The 21,641-nt window shown below is 43.1% G+C and overlaps 1 protein-coding gene across 7 annotated transcripts in view; it reads left to right on the forward strand.

Moving 5' to 3' along the window:
- Positions 1-21,641, forward strand: part of NLGN1 (neuroligin 1) — a 623,829-nt gene that overhangs the window by 304,808 nt on the left and 297,380 nt on the right. For 4 of the 7 annotated variants that reach the window (XM_060274357.2, XM_088669865.1, XM_088669864.1 and 1 more), the window contains exon 3: positions 16,014-16,073. The exons of the other annotated variants lie outside the window; for them this stretch is intronic. In XM_060274357.2, the coding sequence (XP_060130340.1) occupies positions 16,014-16,073 (60 nt within the window). The remainder of the gene's footprint in view (positions 1-16,013; positions 16,074-21,641) is intronic. 7 annotated transcript variants of the gene reach the window in all.

Here is a 21,641-nt window from a genome sequence, read left to right on the forward strand (position 1 = left end):
AGTTCTTGGAAGAAGAAGGCATACTTAAGGTCTCAAGAGCATGACCCCGAAACCAGCATGCCCGGGGAAATTAAACAGCAAAGTTGTGTACAGTTTGGTCATTGGAGGTGAGAATAGCCACTCTCCCCATTTTCATATAAGACAGAAGGCATGGTTTTGTCTATTCTTTGCCACATCAAAAATGGTCATGCTTAGAAGAAATGGATTTTGAATCGGGTAGGACAAACCTGGAGTGGAGTCCTCTCTTTGAAACCACTTAGATACTGCTTATTTGTGATGGTACTTGCCTTAAAGAGATGGGGCTGGGATTCCTTGAAGACTGACTATCTCATATGTAAATCTGTATATCGCAGAGCAGCATCAGAGGCCTTGCTCTGTGTGCTTTGATGTTCTCTCGGTGGGTAACAGTAAAAAGAAAAAGAAAGTGATTTGGGCCATGGCAGCCCTACTGTGAAATGTTCTCCCTAGGGAGGCCTCCCCAGCCCCATCACTTGTTGTTGTTTAGTCGTGTCCGACTCTTTGTGACCCCATTTGACCAGTTTGGTCAAACTCATGTTTGTAGCTTCGAGAACACTGTCCAACCATCTCGTCCTCTGTTGTCCCCTTCTCCTTGTGCCCTCAATCTTTCCCAACATCAGGGTCTTTTCCAGGGAGTCTTCTCTTCTCATGAGGTAGCCAAAGTATTGGAGCCTCAGCTTGAGGATCAGGGTTGATTTCCTTAAGAATGGAAAGGTTTGATCTTCTTGCAGTCCATGGGACTCTCAAGAGTCTCCTCCAGCACCATAATTCAAAAGCATCACTACTTTCCCCTTAACTCTGTGATAAAGACCTTTCATAACACCTTTGGAACCCAGCAGGTGGTCTGTTGACTCTGAGTTAATGTTCCTGGATTTCTATTAGTTTTTAGAAACATAAGTCACAACTGTCATGCTGCCATAAATTTCCTTTTGGGGAAGGAAGTGGGATATACATATCGACAAACAATTAAATGGTTTTTTGCTTCATGCTTAGACCTAAACAGACAAAGAACCTTTCACCAAAAATAGCCTTCCGTTGGTGAATGAAGCACATCCAGACCCATAATCTTTAGGGATGGAGAACCTCAGTCCTGGGGTTGAGTGCAACTCTCCAGGCCTCTCAGACTGGCCCTTTGATTTCTCCTCAGGCCACACTCCTCACTGTTTCATTCCCACCATGAGTGTTTTTGCCTGGCTGGAATGTGCCCTTGAACTTTGATTACCTCTTTCCGTAGGAGTGTTGCCTTAGCTTGGAAACTCTGGCAAGAGAAGTAGCCACATTTCTGGAATCTGACACCCCAATCAATTAGGTGTAGATCTATCATGAAACACATGAAGCTTAAGCTTCAGAACCCTAATTCCGAAGGGGCCCCCAAACCAACTTTTGTCCACATTGCTTTTTTTATTTTTTAAAAATAGATATAGTAGACCCAATCTGAGTTGCATGACTCCATTTGATTATTTGGTTGTTGTATATTTTCCAACCATCCCAAAGTTTGAGAGTCAGTAGCACAGATGTTATAAAAGTGTGGTGATCTGTCATGGAGTAACCCCATTGAAGAAGGTAGCCGTGGTTACCCAGACCTTGTTGCTGGTTTGCCAAGGGGGCCCCATGACAGTTCAACCTTCAGGGCTCCAAAAATGTAGGTCCACCTCTGCAGTCACTTCCTGGATAGTATGAGTCTCAGCCCTTACATAGCAGGCTACTTCTGAGCTTCTTACAGCTTCCCTCAAAAGATATAAAGATTCTGAGTAAAAGCTTATAGAAGCCCCTGGGCATCTTTTATATCCCCATATAAAGCCCTTGAGGGATAATCTTTTTAAATACAAGCCTTCTTCAGGAAAAAAAAAGGTGTTGATTTGGTTATGTACTAAACAGAAAAAGATCCCAATGTTACCCATGGCACTGTTTTCCAAGGCAGATGGTTATTAATGATGTGCTTAATGCTTTTATGTCTGCAGCTATTACATAAAGCAATTCTTATACCTCATGGTGTGTTAATATAATTTTCTTTATTAAAGGGACATATCAGCAGATCATATGGCTAACTCATACATAGAGAAGTTAATGCGGCTTTAATCAAATGAAAGCCTTGCTGGGCTGGAGCAGTAGGGAGTGTGGGCCTTTCGTAATTGCAGAGGAACCATTGTTAAAATGAAAGGCCATGCTTTCCAGGCAGCGCATTCATAGGAACATGCCATATACCATTAGTCGGGCTATTGGTCCGGTTCACAAAATGGCTCCTATTGGGGGGGGGGGAGAGAGAGATGGCATAACACAAAATGGCAGCCATGGGGATGTGGCACAGTTCGAAATGGCTGCCATATCTCAAAGAGCAGACAAGCTTTTGTTACCTCTCCTTTGTTAAGAACGGAAGTGAAGGTGGGTCTCAGTGAAATGTGGGTTTGTTTAAGGGGGGCACATTCAAGATAGGAGTGCCTCAGATAATGAAGAGGAAACTGAGCAAGAGGAGCAAATAATCTCTCACACACTGAGCCATTTTGAGAGGATATTTACGTTTCCAGGTACCATAGGAGGTACCAGTGAGCACATTGGAACCTGGGGTTGCCTCGTTGATGGCCCTTGGTCCACTCTGGCTGGCAGCAGCTCCCTAGAACATTAGGCAGAGGTTCCCCCTCCCCCACCATTTGTGCAAGTAAATTATGTAAAGATCCACCCACCCTCACATTTGAGTATACCTCCCATTCATTATTGGTATATCACGTTGGACTTGTTAAGCATTTCATTCAGCAGATAGCAGGGTGGGGTGTAAGGAAGCTTGCCCTGTGTCAAGCTAGCATGAAAGAGAAAAGGGAAAGCCAACAGAGGTTAAATCGAAATATTCAAACATGGTGGTGGTGGGGAAGAGAATTCTGGTGCTTTAGTATTCATGAAATACCGTAATAAAATCGCAGCACCTGGATGTGCATTAGTGATCTTTGAACAGTTAGATGAAACAAGCATGCTCTTTCCCATTCACCTTCCTTCCTGCCTGAAAACACTTGATAGTTTCCTATTATAGAAGGAACTAGGGTTGCCAGACCCTGCTCTCTTTTGAGTCTGGGAACCTTAAAGAGAAAACAGCAGACCCTTTGTTTAATTTCCAAGCCAGTGTGGTGGTGTGGTTAAGAGCGGTAGACTTGTAATCTGGGGGACCGGGTTCGCGTCTCCGCTCCTCCACATGCAGCTGCTGGGTGACCTTGAGCTGGTCACACTTCTCTGAAGTCTCTCAGCCCTACTCCTTCGGGTAGTGCTAAAGCAGGATATCAAATCCAAACTACTCTTCTTCTTCTTCTTCTTCTTCTTCTTCTTCTTCTTCTTCTTCTTCTTCTTCTTCTTCTTCTTCTTCTTCTTCTTCCAGACTCAAAAGAGAGCAGGGCAATTAAAGGCACAGAAGTCCTGTCCTCTATTGAGTCTGGCAACCCTAGAAGGAACTTGAGTATCATGGAGGTATGATGGCTGTCTTCAAATCACTACTACTACTACTACTACTACTACATTAAATTTGTATACCACTGTTCATCTGCAGATCCCGGGGCAGTTAACAACATAAAAGTACACACAATATGTAAGAATAATAATAATAATAAATTCCTTCCACTAGCACCTTAGAGACCAACTAAGTTTGTCATAGGTATGAGCTTTCGTGTGCATGCACACTTCTTCAGATATGTAATAAAAAGAAGAACAAACACCTGAACCAATGAAGGGTATAGGATGCTAATCATCCCAAGGCCTCGTTGAAGAAAAGAGATTCCAACTAAACATCAGGAAGAACTTTCTGACTGTAAGAGCTGTTTGGCAGTGGAACAGACTGTCATGAGAGATGGTGAACCATCCTTCATGGGATGATTTTAAGCAGAGGTTGGATGACCACCTGCCATTGATGCTTTGGTTGAGATTCCTGCATTACGGTTCTTCGTTGTTGTTGTTGTTGTTGTTGTTGTTGTTGTTGTTGTTGTTGTTGTTGTTTTCTTAAATTTGTATACCTCCCTGTACTTGTAGATCTCAGAGTGGTTCACAAAACAAAGTCAGAATATAAATAACACAAAACATGATAATATGAAACATTATAGAGGGGATGTGTATGTCTGTGTGGGAAAAGATCCATTATGGTACGGTTCTTTCAACAGTCTGCTGCCTCTTATCCTGCACTGACCTTGGAAGTTCCAATAAACAGGTGATTATTTTTTTTAGAGTGAGAAACACTTCTTTCAGATGATGCTTTCATGCAGCAGATGAAATGGTTTCATTCCCCGCCCCCGCCCCACTTCCCAGGTCTAGGGTTGAAAGAAATTCAGTTTGGGATCAAGTAATTTCCCCCATGTTACAACACCGGGCTATAATATATATATATATTAAAAAAATCCCAACATAATTACAGTAGCTCTCAAGGTTTCCCCACCCCCCTCTGTGTTTGTGTTTAATGCCATTATCTAAGAGTGATGTATTTACAGAAAACTGCCTTACAGCCATGTACTTAATGCATTACCTTTTGAATACAGTGTAAACAGAGTGTAATTATATCGCTGCTCTCTGCTAAAATAGATGTCTTCAGGCAGCTGAGGAGCAGGGGGAAGTTCAAATTGGAAAAAAATCTTTTGTAAGGGTGCTTCTAGACAGATGGAGTTGTTCAGATGTTGAATCAGCGTCTCTGACACCAAACTGCACTTTGCTCAAAGACTGTAGCGAACCTCACCGGTAGTCCAACGAGCAACAATCAGCACAGATGACACTTTGACAACGGCACTAAGCAAGCAATGATAGTGCCAATACTATATACCTCCCCTCCATGGTAGTAGGCAAATCCTCTTTAGGGTCACCAGACCTTATGAATTATTTAGATCTTGAAATATGAGGCAGGGGCAGATGGGTAATAAACACAGAGATTGGATGCACTGGAGAGATGGATGAGGGGAAAATAAGCTGAACTTGAATCCCGGCAAGACAGAGGCGCTGTGGGTGAGTAGATCCCGTGTCTGAGGAATTGGTCAATTGCCTATCCCAGAAAGGGTTCCATTCTCCCTGAAGGAGCAGGTTCACAGTTTGCGGGTGCTTTTGGATCTAGCCATGTCACTGCAGGCTCAGGTAGTCTGTTGTCAGGCTTCCGGAAATCAACTCCCCCCCCCCCCTTCAGCAGTAGATAAGCAGAACAAAGAGAAAGGAGTCGTCTTACCAGTTAGAAATTTTTATGATCACAGCAAGAGAACAAAGAATCCATTTCCCAGGAATGAAGGTGCTCCCAATTAAGGGTTCCACCCACTTCCTCCCTGGTCACCCATGTCACTCATAAATCTTGTAACCTGATCTTGTAACTGCTGTGCTTTCTGTCCTGCCACCTTATCTGCTCTTCTTGACCTTGGGCTGAGCAGATGAACACTTTCCAGAGAAAGTGAGTCTGTTCTCTCTCTCTCTCTCTCTCTCTCTCTCTCTCTCTCTCTCTCTCTCTCTCTCTCTCTCTCTCTCCCCCTCTCCCAGTGCTTCTCCTCCTAGCTGTTCCCCATCCAGTACTTCCCAGCTTCTGTCTTCTGAACTATGTCCCTCTGCAAACCACTGTTCCAAATCTATACTGTCCTCCTGCTCCTGGGAAGATTCAGGATCCTGATCCGGAGCAGGGGGAGACTCCCACCATTCCTCCTCAGTGCAGCCTTCCTCAGCACGGTCCCTGACACCTGTATGGCTAGAAGTGGCTTTTACCAACTGTGACTGGTTTTCCAGCTACGACCATTCATGGACCAGGAAAACTTGGCCACAGTAGTTAATGCATTGGTTACTTCAAGACCAGATTACTGCAATGCACTCTGTGTGGGGCTTCCCTTGCACTTGATCGAGTTGCTGCAGTTAGTGCAGAGTGCTGCAGCACGATTGCTGACAAGATTGAGGCGTAAGCAAAGAACACCTGTGCTTATCTGCACCAGTTGCCATTTTGCTGTCGGACCAAGTTCAAAATGTTACTATGGGTATGTAAAGTCCTTAACAACTTGGGTCCAGTTTACCTGTTTGTTGTTGTTGTTTAGTCGTTTAGTCGTGTCCGACTCTTCGTGACCCCATGGACCAGAGCACGCCCGGCACTCCTGTCTTCTACTGCCTCCCGCAGTTTGGTCAAACTCATGTTCGTAGCTTCGAGAACACTGTCCAACCATCTCATCCTCTATTGTCCCCTTCTCCTAGTGCCCTCAATCTTTCCCAACATCAGGGTCTTTTCCAGGGAGTCCTCTCTTCTCATGAGGTGGCCAAAGTATTGGAGCCTCAGCTTCACGATCTGTCCTTCCAGTGAGCACTCAGGGCTGAATTCCTTCAGAATGGATAGGTTTTATCTTCTTGCAGTCCATGGGACTCTCAAGAGTCTCCTCCGGCACCATAATTCAAAAGCATCAATTCTTTGGCGATCAGCCTTCTTTATGGTCCAGCTCTCACTTCCATACATCACTATGGGGAAAACCATAGCTTTAACTATACGGACCTGTAAGATCACCTTACTCCATATAAGTTTAGGGCTTTGTGAATTCACACAAGTACCTTGGACCTGGCCCAACAGCAAATTGGCAACCACTGCAGCTCAACTCAGCAGAAGGGCAGCATGATGCCAGTAGCCTGCTCCTCTGAGCAGTCTGTCCACTGCATTCTGTGCTATTTGAAGCTTCTGGAGCAGATACAAGGGCAGCCCCACACACAGTGTGTAAAGGTAATCAAGTCTTGAGGACACACATGCCTCTCAATGTGACAGGCTGTGGAGTGGAGCGATTTTGTTCAAGCACAAGCTGACTTTGTGACTTCAAGCATTTGATAGTAAATGCAGGAAACAGAATTTTCAGCTGGGGAAATCTACAGCACCTTTGAATTTAGGGTGGCAATTGGGAAGGCAGCTGTGTGGATAACATGGCACCATGCCACACTTCCATGCTTTGCTGCTGGGTTTGTAGGAGAGTGTGCTGCTTTCACTCCCCCCCCCCAAAAAAAAGCTCTGCTCATCATAAAAGCTTCAGGTAGCCAAATAGATGTCAGTCACACAGCATCATCTGGTAGCCAAAAAAGCCTTCAAAATACATGTTGCAATAGTGTGGAAGGCATCTCAGAAAGCAAATGTCTGTTCCTGGCATATATCTGGATTCTTCAAGTCTTCTAGCCATGCTGCTTTTGTATTTCTGCTGAAGCTGTTCTGCCTAGCGTTTTGTGAATGAGCCAAGTGGATAGAGCAGCAGTCCCCCAAGCTGCTAGCATCAAAGAATGATTTCCACATCTACCTGGCTGTCATAGGTCTGCTAAGCTTTGTGAAGGACTGCGAGACTTAGGAGATCTCACATTCAGTGTCCCTCTGTGATTGTGCATTACAGGGGAAGACCAATATTGGTGGCCAAGATGTTTATTGGGCATGCTTGTTCACAATTGCTGATCTCAACAAGGAACACTTGATAAGCTTCCAAAAATCACAGGATCTCCCTCCCAGAACAATTCACAAGACACTTGCACTCACTGGAAAATCATGCAGTAGACCTGTGTCAAATGTTCACTTATTACATTTTTGAACCAACTCACCCTATCATAAACAAAACCACGAACCACCCCTATCTTGTGAGAAGGCTGAGGATTTTAATGACAAGTATCTTTATGTTCATTTCCTCACCACCCAACGAAAACCTTGTTGGGTGTAATTGTTTCCTTTGCTGCTGCTGCTGTTTTAGCACCATTTTGGGGTGTGTAGTAGTAGTACCGGTAGTAGTAGTAATAGTAGTAGTAGTAGTAGTAATTTATTTATTTATTTATTTATTTATTATTTATACCCCACCCATCTGGCTGGGTTTACCCAGCAACTCTGGGCAGCTTCCAACAGAACATTAAAATACAACAATCTATTAAACATTAAAAGCTTTCCTAAACAGGGCTGCTGTAGTTAAAGCAACATTCTCCAACCTGGTGCCCTGTGGCTGGGGCTGATGATAGTTGTCCAAAATATTTGGAGGGCACTACTTTGTGAAAGATTGGGTAAGGGCATCCTTCTCCTTTCCAAAGTGATCCCAGCCAATCAGGAATCAAGTACTGGATGCAACTGTGGCACTATGCCCACTGAGCTACATGGCAAAACTAGTGGTGTTAAATGAGGTCAACTGAAAACCCAAGCAATGCCTCCTGCATGAGTCACATAGATGACCTCAGCTAGTCCAATCACCCATTTGCCTTCTTTCTGCAGGAGCACACACAGAGAGACAAATGGTTAATTGCAAAAGTAGCTCCTAAGCAGTTTGCATGTATAAAACCATTTTCCAAACCACAGCAACATATAAGTAGTGGAATTGGCAGTGGATTTTGCTACCAAGGAGTGTGGTGTAGTCTCCTTCTTTGGAGGTCTTTAAGCAGAGGCTTGACAGGCATATGTCAAGAATGCTTTGATGGTGTTTCCTGCTTGGCAGGGGGTTGGACTGGATGGCCCTTGTGGTCTCTTCCAACTCTATGATTCTATGATTCTAAGTAAAACACACAAACATCTCTGTTCCATCAAAACGTTAACATAAAATTTCACAAATTAGACTGTGGAGTAAAACAAGCCCAGTAAAACAGCACAACCAGCAATTAAGGCTGGCGGGTCTTGAAGCTTGGATAGCTCAATTGGTTAGAGCATGGTGCTGGTAATGCCAAGGTTGCAGGTTCGATCCCTGTAAGGGACAGCTGCATATTCCTGCATTTCAGGGGGTTGGACTAGATGATCCTCAGGGTCCCTTCCATCTCTACAATTCTATGATTCTATAGGATCAAGGATACAACAGTTAAAAACTCCCCTCCTTGCTTGCTGTGGTCCTAATAGGCTCCCTGCTGCCTTTCCCCTCCCTTTCATGGTAACCCATAGCAACCTGAACAGCCACCCTGTCTGCAGCCACTCCTGGTTGCATCCAGTATAATGGCATTCAGAGGGGGGAGATAAGTTTCACACCAAGGTTCCAAGGCCTTCTCTTGGATATATTCAAAACACAGTTGTGGGAAAGCAGTGTACGTATGATGAAAGCAATTGCGGTGATGACCTGAGAAATAATCACACCTGAAACACAGGACAGTCTAGAGCACGCATCCCCAAACTTTGGCCCTCCAGATGTTTTGGACTACAATTCCCATCTTCAAGAGACAGGGCTGTCAAGGCATCTGCTCCCTCCTTACCTGCTCTCTCCTTGCTGCAGGCAAAACTAAACAAACAAGCAAACCCCCAAATTATTTTTGCACAGCTTGACTGCTCTGTGAATGGACTGGGGCAGTATTGGGCCCCAAGTGATTTCTGCTGTCCAGAACCGGCAGGCATGGTTGACCCCACCCCACCCCACTGTATTAGGATGTATAATCAGGTTGCCTACTCCATGTGCCACACTGTTCTGTGCAGCTTTGCTTTCCCCCAGCAGAACTCCTGCACTTTTAACAGATGCAGGGCAGACAGCAATTCAATGTGTGTAATGCTATCTGGCACAGAGATGAAGGGATAGGGAAATGTACAGAGATGGGAAAACCTGAATTTGTCTTGGTCGTAAAGACAGGAGAGCATGGTTGGAGGTGATGGGAGCAGTTGTCACCTAGCTGTCTCAACCAAGGATTGATTTGGTAGGAGCACGTGTATTCCATGCAAAGGGGTCCCAGGTTTTGTGCCTTGTATCTTCAGAAAGGGCTTGGGAAAACTCCAGCCTTGATCCCAGAAGAGCTCCTGCCTGTCAAATTCTGAGCTAGATAGACCAATGGTCTGATTTGATCGGAAGCAGGCAGCTTCATATGCTTGCTCGCACTTTGCAGGAAGGGTCTTGAAGCAAATGTGCAAGGTGGTTTGCATGTCCGTTTCACCACCGTTTGCATAACACGTGGAAGGAGCAGTTGCTCATCTCCTTCATGGCGAGATGCAGAAACGGCTGCTTGTGCATTTCATCCCAGGGAAAGTGTGTGAATTTCCTCCTTGAGTTAGAACAAAAGTTCAAAATGACAATAATGTGCAGGCATAACTCAGGAGTTGACTTGTCGCTTCCTGCAGTGTATAAAGTTTCTCCCATGCTTCATCATATTTCCTTAATCCTCCTTTGCTTCCTCTCTCTCTCTCTTGAAATATTTTTTATTGAAGGTTTTCTTGAATTACAAAAGAACGTGCAATCTCTCTCTCTTTCTCTTTTTAAATGATAGAGTCTCTTAATTACATTCAATGTAAGGCAATGTTGCATCTAGTATAGGGCTGAAGGGGAAGAGAGGAGGGAGCATGACTTGCTTCTTTATAGCTGATTTTTCTGCTGGCTATTGAAGCAGGGGATGGGGGAGGAGAAGAACAAAGGATATTTGGGGTGGGGCAAAGCATAGTGAAATAATACTAGTTACAGGTAGGTAGCCGTGTTGGTCTGGCGTAGTCGAAACGAAATAACAAAATTCCTTCCAGTAGTACCTTAGAGACCAACTAAGTTTTTTTTATTTTGGAATGAGCTTTCATGTGCATGCACACTTCCTCAGATACACTGAAACACTTCGTGCATGCACACAAAAGCTCATACAAAAAGCTCATGCACACAAAAGCTCATGCACACAAAAGCTCAAACGGTGTTGGTCTCTAAGGTGCTACTAGAAGGATTTTTTAAATTTTGTTTTGAAATAATACTGTCAGACCCAGCAATTAGCTTAATTATTAACTCTGATTATGGGTTGGTGTGCTCCTGCAAGTGAGAAGGAAAGGGGGTAACCCAGGAGAGCAAAATGCTGCGCAGTTCCCACCTGCATAGAGTTAGAAATGTCACAGCTCAGTCCTAAAACTTACCCTTCTTATTTTTATTGTTTTGGCATTGTTGTCCTCAATACAGGCAGATGAGGTTTTTCACTGCCAGCCAGCAAGTGTTTAGTAGCCTTCTCTTGAGATTACCTTATCAGATCTGAGGGCATTGCTGATTTTCTCTTTTCTTCTCTTACCCAAACAGTCTATTCTCATGAGTGCAATGTAACATTTATCATTGCTATCTTCATCATCATCATCATCATCATCATCATCATCATCATCATCTGTGGCTCCACTGGTGAATGTTTTGCACCAGTGGACCATTGTTACATAAACAGGCTGATGTTAACTTTGCTGCATATTAAATGATGCAACCTGTTGCAGAACGTGTTTCTGCTAGCATAAATTTAACTGTATTCCTCTGCTTTGCAACATTAAAAGTCACCCATCCACTAGTGCAAGAGCCACAATTCTACAACCTAATGTAAGTTGTTGTTTGGATAAAATGGGATAGCTGCATACACATTCTCCTTGCTGGCAGCCATCTGTCTCGAGAGGCAATGGAGTGTGTGTCTGGGGTGAAGTCAAACTGCTGTGTTAGCAGCACCAAAGTGACCTCCTCGGGGTGCAAGCCTGGGCAGTGTGTGTGGAGGTCCTGGGCTGCCCAGATGACAAGATCCCCTTCTTGGGACTCACTGATGGGATCCAAAATAAAAATGAAAATCAGAGCAATACATTTGGCACCAAACGTCTTTGGGACTCCATTCCAGATTTGTGTAGGACAGGCATGTCCAACTGAATGTCTGTGGTTGATCACCGGCAGATCAGCGGCTCCCCCCAAGAAGCTAAAAAACTATGGGTCCCCTAAAAAAAGCTCAACAACTTTGACCTGAACCACCAAAAGCAGGGGTTTCCTTCCTAAAAAAAAGCTCAGCATCGGTTTCCTCCTCCCTAAAGAAGCTCAACAACTTTGACCTGAACCCCCCAAAAGGGGGGGTTCATCTGAAGAAGTGTGCACTTCATCTGAAGAAGTGTGCATGCACACGAAAGCTCATACCAAAATATAAATTTAGTTGGTCTTTAAGGTGCTACTGAAGGAATTTTTTATTTTCCCCCAAAAGGGGGTAGATCACTGCCATTTTTTTAACTCTGTGAGTAGATCACAGCCTCTTAGAAGTTGGCCACCCCTGGTGTAGGGTTTACTCCTGAGCTTTTTCTTCTCCTGAAGATATTCCACAAGGCAGCAGAGGTTTATGCTAAGAGTTTTCCTTCTCCTAGATGGGCTACCTTCCCAATTTGATGAGCCTCATCTGCCCCTCACTTCCATCTACAGCATGCGCAGAAACCTCTTGGCCATTGGACCCATTATTGGTCTCGTCAGCTCAATCCACCATAGCCTGTCTTCACATGGAGGGGAAGTTCCTAACTCACCCAGGTTTTGAGACCCATGGGCTACCCTCATCTGGTTTAGAGCATATGCATTGCCCTGTGATCTTTTGAGGAAAAGTAGGGTTAACATGTGATTAATAACAAAGGCGTGTTAAGATAGGCAAAGCTCTGTGAGGCTGACTCTCAGGTGAGCATATCTGGGACTACAGGTTTAGCAAGCATGTAAGCTTGTTCAGTTCATTTGGCCATTGCTTTCTGAGTACATTCCAATGACGTCTTTGCTTCCAAAACCCAGTCGCCAAAAAACTTTCTGAATGCTTATCTTTCCTGTTGGAGTTAGTTAAATTTAAAGGCTATGGCAGTTTTGTTGTAAATATTAATTTCCTATTCATATGAGGTATGGGAATGGATAGTCATGAACGTAAGGGAGAAGCACTGATTAAAAACAGTGCCTGCTAGGTTATTCTGTTTGCAAAGCAGCTGATAGATAAGGCTCAGTGCAATTTAACTTCTTTCTGTCTGACCGTGCACAGCTTTTGGACAAGACTTTCATTCCTTTTAAAAGAATACAAATGTCTACTTCGCTGCATCATTAAATGGAAAATAATAATTGTGTGCTCCAAAATAATTAAAATCCACCCATATGGCTACAGAGATGTCTTGCCCATGTGATTAGGCATTTTTAAATGTGTTCCTGCCGGTGCCACCATCAAAAACTGAAAGGTTAAAATGTGGCACGTCCTTTTTTTTTAACACTGGTGGCTTTAAAGCTAGATTAAAAGGGATGAGTTGTTTTTAGTAATGGTAGACCAAGCAGCACACTGAAATTAAATGAGTTCAGAGTTCATTAGGAATTCCCCACTCATGTACAGTGGTTCTCTTGTTTCTGCAATAGCGCCTTGATGAGAAGCAAAATGCTCGTTTCTCCCCCAAACTGCCATGTGGGTCCATTTTTCCCATTAGCACTAATGAGAATCATCAGCTTCTCCTGGTGGGAGGTTGGACCTGGCAGAGTCACTTGATTAAGAAGAGAAATCTCTTCTGAATCAGCATTGTGGAGGCTGAAAAGTCTTTGTTTTGCGTATGAATTAGCCCACTTTCTCAGGTGCATGGTGTAACCGGTAATGTGCAATATCGATTACTGTACATGACATCCTAAAAGATCACTTAAAAAAATAAATGGTTTGGAGAAAAATTTGGTTTGCAGGGTCAGAGAGTAGGATCTCTGTATGTTTTTAGAGGAGGGCCGTGTCAGTGACAGAGCACAGCAAAGCAGAGGAGGCACAAAGTGAGTTCTTGAAAGGGCAAGTCCAAGTACAGCCAACCCATAAAGGAGCAGCAGCAAGAGGACGAGGAGGCAATGGCTACGCTGTCTTGGTTGCCTCTCAAGACTGATGCCCTGCATGCACAGCTTTATTTTGTGCTATTCAGACTTTTTCGTGTGAACCACTTGCAGTGTTTGAAACTCCCATTGTTCTGGGCGCATTTTGCGACGGAATTTCATCAGCATGAACAGTTTCTGAGCTCTGGGTGAAATACTGTGCCTAAGATTTCAGACTAAAACTGCAGAGTGGAAGGAAAGGAGGGCCTTTTTCTGCCTCCCCACTTCCAGCTACCCTCTGAAGACTGGAGAAGAGACTCACTTAAGAGTATTAGGGGGGTGGGCAGGGGAAGGACTAGACCATGTGAAAAATGAACATGATATTTTAGCTGCAGTTCATTCATTCTTATAAAACAATGCGTCTGGACATTCCGTTGTTGCGCCCATCACCTAGGTTTAAGGTGCCATTCAGCTCCTAGTTTTCATATCTCGGTTTCTAACACCGCTTGAGCCCAGATGCATTGGGGAGGGGAGGGGGATGTGGTAAATTGACTATGACATTTTTGCATGCAGGACATTCCAGGTTCAGACCCTGGTTCAGTCTCTTGGGTGCTAGGACTGATCCCTGCCTGGGACTGCAGAGAGCTTCCACCATCCATAGTAGACCACAGTGTGCTAAACCAATAAGGGTATGGCTCAGTCTAAGGCAGATTTATTTTTGAGAAGAAGAAGAAGAAGAAGAAGAAGAAGAAGAAGAAGAAGAAGAAGAAGAAGAAGAAGAAGAAGAAGAAGAAGAAGAAGAAGAAGAAGAAGAAGAAGAAGAAGAAGAAGTTTAGCTGAGTTTCTCAGGCCAAAGATGGCACCTTCGTAAGAACCCTATCAGTTTTCTGTATCTGCAATACCACCTTCTGCCCGTCTCAACTGGTAGTGTTGAGAGCACCAGAGAGTTGCTTTTGACAAGATATGGTAGATGTGCATAGAGTGAGATACATGCTTTGAGTCTTCCAGCACCTTGTAGGTGTTTTTTCCTCCCATTGTACAAGAAGGTTGCTTTGCTTTTATTTATAAGTAAAAAGTCTCATGCTCACTCATGGGCTGGTTATATTTCTCACAGAGACCTTCAACTCAGCTGTCCAATTTCCATATGACTTGCTAGATGCAAAGGTAGCATCTTTTTCCACAGTGCAGGTTTCGGGTTGATGTAGTAGCATGCAGTCACTCGGAAGAGAGAGAGAGGAAAAAGTCGAAAGAAGCAGAGCTTTTAAAATACAAATGTTTCAACTTCTCTGTGAGACGATGCATGCCTCTTGCCTACCCATGCTCTAGGTACCAACATGCACCTTTCATCTCCTCTCTTGTTTCCTTCTACTGTTATTTTATGCATGAGATTTCTCTCCCTCTTTCCTTTTCAACTGTGTGCTTGGCTGCCTTTTTTAAACTTAAAAGTTTCGCAGTTGTACTGACTTCAGCAGGGGGAGGGTGTGCGTGTCTGTGCGTGTGTTTTGCATGCAGATTACAGAATGTCACGGAGCTGTGGTTGTTCGAGGAGGAAAAAAAATATATAACGCTGAGTTTCAGCTGCTTTTGTTTTGTGCTTCAAAGTGTGAAAATACATGGCATATGGAAATGGTGTTCTCTGATGGCCTTTGACTTTCCTTCTGGAGCATTTTACTGACTATGCTGTGTGCTTGAGGAGAAGGGTAGCCATTCCCCCCCCCCTTGCAAAGTAAGATTAATCTCCTAACACTTGTTAATAGTATTGCTGTCCTCCTGAGCATGGAATGATGCTAAGTCTTAATTCCTTTATTCTTACAAATCGATTGTATGATAATAACGTGACCTGCTGAGATTGTAATCAACTCTGTGGAAGGAACCCTTCCAGTATCCGGGTTTGATTCCCATTTTGAAACCTCGTTATTTTTTTAACAAATATGCCAGCAGGTATCAAAAGGTTTGAAAATATTCTTCTATCCAAGGTTTTTAATTAAATTACAAATTAATGGATGTACTAAACAAAATCTAGGGCATGATTATCCTTGGACTGTATTAGCCACCATGGTTGAAATTATGGGAAACAATTTGCATTTCACATAATATTTCTTTCAAAGGGAACTCACTGTAAAGGCCTGTTTTGTTTTTGTTTTAAAAATTATAATCAGATATCTCCTACATTGAAACCAAGAACAAGATTTTTTTAAAAAATGGTTTACATTTTTAGAAAAATGAACTAAAAGATTAAATAGATTAAATTGCTTCCTCAATGTTATTAAATATGGTGGATATGTTTTGGGTTTCATTCCAACAAGAAATATTGGCTGTTGGTTCATTAATTTTAAATATAATTTATGGTATACATATTTGGTTTTTTTACATTAGATGTTTGTATGGAATATATATATATATATAGGGACTCTTTTGCTGAAAAATCCTTTTTTTGAGAGTACTCCTGTCCCCACCAGTGGTTTTTCTTGAAACGTCCTTGGAAGTTTAATATTGACTACTTTTTTCCTCAGTCTTGTATATTCTTGAATTGTCTTTTTCCTCCATTTTCTCCGTTCTCAATCCTAGGTCCCCTAACAAAGAAACAGACAGATGATTTAGGTGATAATGAAGGTGCAGAGGATGAAGGTATTTTTTCCCCCTGCCAAACTGATTTGCATGACAAGGACCCCCCCCTTGAAAAATCTTTTTTCTCCCCTCTTTTTTTTTACTTCTTGTCTTCTTTTGAAGATTTGTTTTTTTTTTTAATTCCCATTTTTGATGTGTTTTGTCTTCTTGCTTGTTGTTACATATTTTAATTTTTCTTAAAAGAAAGAATGTTGTTAAGTTCTTAAGATAACAGTGTTTTAAAACAAACAAACCCGGAGGCCATTTTACTTTTTGTTTCCCCGGAACAAACTCCTGATATGTTGCATCCCACTTTTGACTGAATTTTGTCCATGATAACTAACACGCTTTGGAACGAGTCTCTCTCTCTCTCTCTCTTACACCTTCTTGCATGTTTTCTAACCTCTGTTTCTGTATATTTCACCGAATACAAAAGACTCTCTGTTTTTGTTTCTTTTCTGTCACCCACTTAATGCCATTTTAATAAATACGGAAATGTTGTGTTTGTTGGGGAAGGAATGATAAACACTGTGATAAAAGTGTTTCCCAAGCAACTGGGTTTTCATGACTGCAACTCTTTGACTCCTGCTTCAGGCCCCGAAAATGATATCACAAACCCTTCTTAACCTTAGTAGGCATGACAACAAGAGAGAAAACTCTTAAGACCCAGTTCCCAGTCTAGTCTGAATTGACAGCCTTAACACGGAATTCTAGAGACACGCACGTGAATTTGTCTTCGTTTGTTAGAGAGATTTCATAAAATACATTTTTAAAAAAGTATCACACCCTTCACAGCCAGAGCCCTGCTGGATCACGCCAAAGGCCCATCTAATTCCAGCCTTTCCAACCAGATGCCCTTGGGAAGGCCAAAAGCAGATTCTGAGCCCCAAAGCACTTCCCGCACCTATGATTCCCAACTTTTGACAGCAGAGGTAGAAATGGCCATTGATAACATTATTGTCCATTAAATTATCCAATCCTCTTTTAAGGCGATCCAGGTTGGGTAACCATCACTACGGCTAGTGGAAGCGAATTTCTCAGTTGAAATCCCTGTTGTGCGAAGAACTCTGTTCTTTTGACTGCCCTGAGTCTTCCACTTGATGCAAAACCCTACTGAGAATTATTTCTTATTCAGATTCTTCTAATTTAACTTCGAAGTATCCCAAGCAGGCCTGCTGTCCATCTCTTCTCCAGGGCTCAAGGTTGTGGACTTGGGGCTGGCTACTGGTTCATGCCCATTGTTCGTGTTTCAGGTTATGTGTGGGGAAATGTTGATGTCCAATTAAAGCAGTCCTTGGGTTTCCCCCATTGTCCGGAAATCCCCAAACATCTCATTTCCCATAAAATAGCAAAAGTACCCTGTTAGTACAGTTATTTATTTAACCTTAGCTTGCCCCAAAACAGGGCTTCCCAGCCTTGGGGTCATATCATATAACTCCTGTTTACGTTAATGTGTTCATGGTTGAATAGCAATCCTTTCACTTATTTCTTCCTTAAAACGAGAATTAAGAGAAGTGTAAATTGAGGTCATTGGTAGAGCTTACTTTCCCATAGTTCATTTCCCCATGCTTAGGAGGGTGTATCCTTTTGGACTGCTCTTGTCCTAATCACCTTGCCTTCCACGCAGACCTGGTTCTTACATTATTTTTTCATCTTGCCTACATCTTTAAGATACAAATGTGCAGTTTCTGCAATGGGAACGTCCTGTTGGTACACTGCCTAAGATTTAATGTGGAAGGAGGTTATTTGATTCAAACAAAGTTGAATCTGTGCTAGGAGCCCCAAATCAAGGCACACACCGCCTTGAAGTGCTTCATGTGCTAAAGCACAGCTACTAATGTATCGAATGTTTCCGTAATAGGAAACCACCAGGGTGGAGTAAAGGGGAGAAGGGAAAGCAAATACCAGAGATGGAGAGGACTACCATGTCCATTTCCACATGCTTGGGTCAGTCCCAAGAAGAACATAGGCAAGCATGGAGAAAATGGGCAAAAACGAGGCATACTCAGAAATTGGCCACTGCCAATGCTACTTTCTTCCCCCTGATGCATGACTAACCATTCTGACATTGCAAAGAATTGCATCTTTATCCATTCCGCTCCCCCACTTTGTACACGCCTCTTTAAAATGTCAGTGGGGATTATAAACTATTGTGCCTCATAATCCCTATAACTGCCCACCCATTCCAAATAATATCTAGCCCCACATTCCTTCACTCTGCAAGCTGCCCTCAAACACACACATTGTGCTTTGTTGGATTGCATCCAAAAAAATCCCAAGGAGCATGAAAACAGAGTTTGTACAGTGCTTTATAGATGGGCTGCCTAGCAGCTCTCTTCCTTTGCACAAAACATTGCTGAAGCGGAATAAGGATTTGGGTTTGGGGTTTTGCTTTTTATTTTCTTGTGCAATGCTGTAGTGTGCAGCCTTGCACAAATAGTATCTCACCATGGTTCATGGAGCCAGTACCATGTACTGAGTCTGTCATGTACTTCAAAGCCATCCTGTTTTTGTTGTCCTTCACAAATGCAATACAGTGGTACCTCTAGTTATGAACTTAATTTGTTCCGGAGGTCCATTCTTAACCTGAAACTATTCTTAGCTAGAGGCGTGCTTTCGCTAATGGGGCCTCTTGCTGCCGCTGCACCTCTAGCACACGATTTCCGTTCTTATCCTGGGGCAAAGTTCTCAACTCGAGGTAACTCTTCCATGTTAGCGGAGTTTGTAACGTGAAGCGTTTGTAACCTGAGGCGTTTGTAACTCGAGGTGCCACTGGTTTGTAACTCGAGGTGCCACTGTAGGTCTATCAAATTTCTGGCCACTAGACATCAATATTAGTTATACGCGGCCTGCTCTAGTATGAGGTGTAAAACAGGCACATTGCATGTGGAAAAGACATCACTTTTGGATTGCTTCATCAAATTGTCCACTGCTTTCAATTCATGAAACCATCCCTCTATTCCCCAACACACATATTCTGATACATGTTGTTTGGGTGTCTTTGCAACCCTGTTAACATTCTAAATATAGTGGTCCCCTGCCATAACCAGAAATTAATAAAAGCATACCATGCGATGCAACACTTAGAGGTTTATAAGCACAGTTTTTATTCAATTAGCAACCGGAAAAGCCTGTGTTACTCACAGATAATTTTGAGAAATAGTTTCAAACCCCAGCTATTTACACAGCGGACCTTTTGTAGTTTTCCTAATTTGCCACATAATTGCAAGGGCAGGCTCTAATAGCTAAAAATCTGTTGAGTTAATCAGTACCTTTCATTCGTTGAAAGAGCTGAACATTCAAGCCTATCAGCTCAAATCCAGCTTCGGCAGGCAGTGACAGAATGGTAAGAATCAGAGCGCACTTCAGAAGCTTCTATGATATGAGTTAAGTTGCATCTTCTCAGCTTGTCATAGAAAACCACCCTTCCCATTAAAACTAGGTATCCTAGTGAAGTTTTCAAGAGCTCCGTCTGGAGTCTTAAGTTCAAAGGATTGTGAACCTTGCATCAAAGCTCCAAAATAATTCCAGGACTTGGATTTCAGTCTGAGCTGGAGAAGGAGGCACGACTTCTGTGCCTGAGAATGGCTTTGGAGCAGCAAGAGAAACAGAGATTTCATGGCCAAGAAAAAGCTTCTGTAAGCCAGGGATTGTGGGTTTTTGGCAGCCAAAGGCAGAGCACACTGACAGCTCTGACACTATGTGTGGCTTCCAGTTGCCAAAATGCATCTCTCTCAAACTGTAATGGATGACTTGGCAGTTCTTCGTGGACAAAATAAAAATAAAAATGAGGATGTTCTGAAAGCCTTTCCACCAAGATGTATCAGTTTACCTGAAGGGTCCTTCATGAGAGCTGAGTGTGTTTCTCCCCACCCAGCTTTTTGTCCCTGCAGCCACTTAAAGCTCTCCCCATTCAATTAACACTGAACAGGGGAGAAATTAAAGAGTCTTCAGGAGCAAAAGCTGCATATGGGAAAGGCCTCCCACAACAAAGGACTGCTTGTGTAAGATGGTAATCTGAGCTGGGTAGACTTACCTGTTCCCTCAAGTGATTTTTTTGGTGTTTTTTTGGCCTCTTAAAATAAATTAGAAACCTGTTGTGAGGAGAGCAAGCGATAGAGAAGCCCAAGAATGGCACACGATAAAAAAAAAAACTAGTAGCACACTATAAAACAACCACCCATGTACTATCTGAAACCAAAGGGGCGCATTGGTTGCTGGATGTGTTGTCCCCCCCCCCAAGCTCTCCTACCCCTCTGCACTGAAAGGAATGGAAAATGTAAACTGCACTTGCTTGAACACACAAGGCCTTAAACTGTGGATAGGGCATACACACTGCCTTAGCAGGGTTTCCAATTGCAGTGAGAAGGTCCAAAACCGAAGTTCTTAACCTGGGGTCCATGGATGGGCTTCTGGGGTCTATCAATCAGACACAAATTCCCCCCTCAATGCAATAAAATTGTGTGCAGAATTGTGTGTTCATGTGCGTATTTCTGGGAAGGAGATCCATAGTTTTCATCAGATTCTGAGAGGGGTCCATGAGTTTATTTTATTTTGGGGTGGGGGTGGGGTGTAAAAGCCTGAGTGCCCAGGAACATTGGAGGTGGAGCTTGTGCATGTGCACCCCTGCCTACAATTTGAGACAGGGATGGGGAACCTGTAGGCCTCAGTATTGACCCCCATCAGCTCCCATCAGCCCTGACCATTGACTGTGCTAGCAGGGGCTGATGGGAGTTGCAGTTTAGTGACACCTGAAGGATCACAAGTTTGCCTTGTCACTTTGACTGGGAAGTGAAGCTAGCATTTAGACATTAGATGTGGCACTGCTACTCACAAAGTTGGGGGATGAGGCGCACGTGGTGATGTCACATCCAGATGTTACTGAGGGGGGAAGAGAGGCAGTGTACTGGTTCCATTAGTGGGCCTTTTCCCTTTGTAACATATGGTTCTGCCCTGAGAGATTGAAAATGGAATGTCTGACTCCCAAGGAGAAATGAAACCCTGAGCTAATAAATCACAGAATGTGACAGGAAGGAAACTGAATAAATCTGCTTAGCAAATTCAAGGAGCATAAATCCAAAGGTGTAATAAAATCCATATCAGTAGATCACTCAAGAGATATCATATTTCCAGCCAATTTCAGAGCACCTCTACAGCTAGGAAGTGTACTTCAACCACATCTGTAATAATAATAGGTGAACCGTTTTCCTTTCAATGTTCCCTTCCACTTAAAAAAAACCCCCAAAAACCATTTTATCACTTCCCATATCCAACTTTTCCCAATCCATGCAGCAATGAAACCTTAGGCTCTACCACTGACCCTGCTCTAATTAGATCATTTTTCTTTTTCTTTTTTACTTTCAGAAGACCCCAAAGGCACCTAGTGTACATTACAGCCTAATGATCTGTAGCTCTCTAGTTTTGTAACAACAACAACAAAGTGGGAAAAGTAACTATATCAATTTCTTTGTCTACCAATGCTTACCATGGGCAGCGCTGGTATTTTTCCATGGGAATTATTAGCAGTAATATATCACAGATTAATGAAACTCTAATCACAGGGGCAGGGGGGATTGCTCAACATTCTTT

The sequence above is a fragment of the Zootoca vivipara genome, chromosome 5, assembly GCF_965207765.1.
Source record: "Zootoca vivipara chromosome 5, rZooViv2.hap1.1, whole genome shotgun sequence".
In the NCBI taxonomy this organism is placed as follows: Eukaryota; Metazoa; Chordata; class Lepidosauria; order Squamata; family Lacertidae; genus Zootoca; species Zootoca vivipara.